This window comes from Frankliniella occidentalis, unplaced genomic scaffold (assembly GCF_000697945.3).
Source record: "Frankliniella occidentalis isolate FOCC.00 unplaced genomic scaffold, Focc_3.1 Scaffold4, whole genome shotgun sequence".
NCBI classification, from domain to species: domain Eukaryota; kingdom Metazoa; phylum Arthropoda; class Insecta; order Thysanoptera; family Thripidae; genus Frankliniella; species Frankliniella occidentalis.
The window spans coordinates 2,816,186-2,820,079 of record NW_026267134.1 but is presented as its reverse complement, the minus strand read 5'-3'; the positions used below and the strand labels follow the sequence as shown (position 1 = coordinate 2,820,079).

At 55.2% G+C, this 3,894-nt stretch overlaps 2 protein-coding genes across 4 annotated transcripts in view; one reads left to right on the top strand and one right to left on the bottom strand.

The window, feature by feature from the left end:
* LOC113204150 (uncharacterized) overlaps positions 1–3,894 on the top strand; it is a 59,845-nt gene that overhangs the window by 29,848 nt on the left and 26,103 nt on the right. The window lies entirely within an intron of this gene.
* LOC113204176 (uncharacterized) overlaps positions 1–3,894 on the bottom strand; it is a 33,961-nt gene that overhangs the window by 24,920 nt on the left and 5,147 nt on the right. The window contains exon 2 of one of the 3 annotated variants that reach the window (XM_052268021.1): positions 2,280–2,366. The exons of 1 other annotated variant lie outside the window; for it this stretch is intronic. In XM_052268021.1, the coding sequence (XP_052123981.1) occupies positions 2,280–2,362 (83 nt within the window). In that variant the 5' untranslated portion in view covers positions 2,363–2,366. The remainder of the gene's footprint in view (positions 1–2,279; positions 2,367–3,894) is intronic. One more of the 3 variants, XM_052268026.1, reaches the window with a different exon arrangement.

The following is a 3,894-nucleotide window of genomic DNA, read 5'->3' as shown; positions in this document are numbered from 1 at the left end:
TGCACCTTCCTTCTCCTCCTGGGTGGCGGTGCGGGATGGACGCCCCGCCTCCCGGGGGCGGCTACGGCCATTACCGACCAGAGCCGCGCCGGGAGGGACGGGGCGACGCCGTCGCCGTTGCAGTGACGCCGGCGCGGCCGACGGGCTGGCCTGTTCGGGCGACCCGGACACCGCGAACCCCTCCTCGTCCCTCTCCTACTCCTCCCTGCCCCTCGCCCTCCGCCTCCCCCTCCTCCCCGCGGCGCCACGCCATCCACACGTCCCGGCCCGGACGTCCGTCGCGGCGCATCAGCCTCGCGGCTTCCGAAAACGGAGATATGCCATCTTCCTCCCGCCCCCCGTCAGCGGCCGCTGCTCACGGGCAGGTGCGACAGAGAGCCCCCCCAGCGCACGCATGCACGGGCGGACGCCCCCCAGCCCCCCTCACTCACACAGCGCGGTGCGCGGCGCGGTACCCGCGGCACAGCTACCCGACAGCAGGTACCTAATCAGCAGCGGAGCAGCGTCGCCCGCCGACGGGCCCCGGCCCGCCTCCTGCAGGCCGAGTGTCACGTGACGGGGGGTGCCAACTCCGTTATGCCGTCGAGACGACGCGCGTGTGTTGCAAAGTGTGCCGACCAACTATGCAAGTCGTATGGAATTTCCTCCGTTAATCAGACGCTGTATCGCCGTGTACGTGTTTGCGGGCGGTCATTTTAAAAACAAGGAAAGGGCGTATAAAACCGAAAAGGTCAATAGGGCAGGTACCCCCGAAAATTTCGAATGTCTGCTTTGATAGTGATGGTCGTTCCCTCCAGCCCTCCCTCCTCCCCCCGCTCGATCTGGTGGCGCGTGCTGTTGGCCACACTGACAAACAATCATCGCGTTCGTCCCGTTCCGCTGAGCGTGCGGCGGTGCCAACACAAAACCGTCATGGGAGGAAGTGAAGGGAAGGGACGACACACTCACAATGTTCAATTAGAGTTCCTTTTTTTCCCCGCCCGCCGCCGGATGAAAACCTTGAAAAAAGAACGGATAGGCTCGTGCTTCCAAAACTTTCACGATATACAACTACACTCTGCGCCGCGCGACCTGTAACGGTCAGTGACCAGGCGGCGGCTGCAGCAGCAAACTCTCTATCATTATCTCCTTTTTTAGTGCAGTGGGACGCTCCGAATTTGGCATCACGATGGGGGGGACACATACACACACGGGCGCCAGCACGCACACTCTCACAGTGCATTTTGCCTTTGTCGAAGTCGGTTGGGATGGGACCAGACCGGAAAGCATAGGCGAACACAAACAGGGAGGTAGAATATAATGTTATTGCACGTCATGGCAACACTATCAAGATTTGGAAAATAAAAAATAAAAGAAACAAATTTGCTTTTTGTTTATGGTTTTACCTGCTGTGACTAGACTGACACAACCTCACTAGGCCAGCCACTTTTATTAAGCCGATGAAGTTAGTCCAGGTTTTGTTTTGGTTAACACCAAACGATAAAGCTATTCGACCCGAGATGGCCCAAAAGTTAAGACAGTTTGTAGCAGCTACTTGTGCTCGGCCTGCAGGTAACCATTTTGAAACGTCGCACAGTCTTGCGAGTGTGTCGAAGAGGCAGGAAAACGTGTAATATAACAATAATTTCGGGAGAAAAAAAGGAACCCAGCGGTGTAGAAGCAAGTAGTCTCGGTGTGGGGGGCGCGGGCTTGCGGGCCGCCCAGGGGCCGCCGCCACCGCCTCACATGAAAGGCGCACGTCGCCGCAACGCGCTCGCCTCGCTTGAGCCATAAGTCAGGTGTTCTCACGCTGGGCAGCACCGCGCTGGCACCGCGCACCCGATTCGTGTGAGTGTAGGGCATAAGGCGCGCCCCGCCCCGCCCCCGCATTGTCCATAAGTCAACGGAGACTGCGACCGTGGACGATTGGGGATAAGATCGACGACTTCCCGCCTCGTTACATTCTTAAGTGGATACTACACAACAGCCGCCCCCGCGGATCATCACACCTGCAATGACCTAGCCGCAATCCCAGCTCCTCCCCGCGAAGCAAAAGGACACACAAAAAATTCACAGACCGGCGATAATGTACCGGGAAAGAGTGAGAGTGAGAGAGAGAGGAGGAGGAAAGAAGGAGAAGAGATACACCGGAAACTGGGCGCCAGAGCGGAACTTTGTTGCCCCTGTCCTTCCGCCACTCGTCCCGTCCGCAGCCCCCCGCCCCCGCTCCGCGTATGACTGTGGCCGCGGCAACGGACACCGGGACAGGTTCACTAGCCCTCCCCCTCCCCCCTCCTTACCCTCCAACTTTACTGGTCACTCTCTGATCGGTCTCTGTGGCCCCTACGCACCGCAGTGGTCCGTTCCGTCCTGTCCTCGCCATCCTGCTGCACACACAAAATAGTATTCTTACTGCAAGCCGATTATGATTTGAGTAAGAATAAAATATTCTTGATATGGGGACTAGACTAAATATTCTTGCCGTTAGTATAAAATATACTCAAGTTAGTATTCTTGTATCAAGAATAATGTAGGCTTGAGGGTAGATTCTCTGGATTCTCATTTTAGACTACAAAAAGTAGAAAATGTTATTCTTGGTGTGCGCCATTTCATTTAGTTGCGTTAACACTTCAATTTCGTTGACTTTTTTGGCCAACTTTACCTGGATTCGAACCTCGGACCTTTGACTTACCACTCCGCACCCTTGACCACTAGGCTACGAGAACAGCTCTACCCGAGTTGCGTGGGCTACGAATCCCATTCGACCGGAGGGCTCACACTCTTAAGAATAATTATGCTTCCGTGAAGAACATTACAAGTTTCACATGAGGTAGTTTTCCATCGAACAAAAACTGGCACCTCAATCCGACATGTGTTCTCAAATCAAGAATACTGTTATTCTTGTAAGAAGACTATTATTCTCATGTTGAGTATACAGATGTATTGGCAGCGCCCTTCGTACTAAGTATATTTTATTCTAATGGGTGTAATCCGTATGCTATTAAGAAGAAGTTTGGAGGCATAACTGGTAGAATATTATGATTGGGAATAGAATATCGTAAGCAAGAATATTTATATTCTTACCGCAAGAATACTGTTTTGTGTGTGTGTCCACCACAAGGTTGTCGCTCGCGGGGTGGGGCTCTCGCTTTCAGCGGAGTCATACAGTGCACTGTGCACGGAGGAAAAGCACCAAATCGGTTTTCAATAGAAGCCGTGGTAATTGGAATTTGGGGAGAAATTACACTCGATGCGGACACGTCCAGCATTACTAAACCGCGGAATCGTGCCCCACTAAGTGCAAAAATCGTTTAGGCGCAAAAATAAAAATCGCGTTGGGGTTTGCGTGACAGGGCGCTGCTGACAGGCCGGCGTCATGAGCCGACTCCCATGCAGAATCAGCCGCGGGCAACAACACGGCTTGAGCAAAACGCTGCTTCATCATATCCACGAGATAAGCCTCATGCACGAGAACAGGGGGATTAAAACAAAGAGTGACGTGAATTGAGCGAGCGAGTCGTCCGCTTTGGCTTTGGGCTGGACCGCAGACGAGAGGAACGGGTAGGACCACCCACCTGGCAGGGTCCTGGCCGCGTGCACGTACGGGGCGTGCACCTTCCTTCTCCTCCTGGGTGGCGGTGCGGGATGGACGCCCCGCCTCCCGGGGGCGGCTACGGCCATTACCGACCAGAGCCGCGCCGGGAGAGACGGGGCGACGCCGTCGCCGTTGCAGTGACGCCGGCGTCCGACGGCGTCCCTGCGTCCCTCCCCGGGCCTGGCCACGCAAATAACTGCATGCGGAGGAGTAAAGAAGTGTGCCTTCGAGCGGAAAAATGGGATACGTCACGCACTCTTTGAATAAGACTGCGCGAAAAACTGGAGGGGAGGAGGTGGGGACAGGGGTGCTTGTCTCGA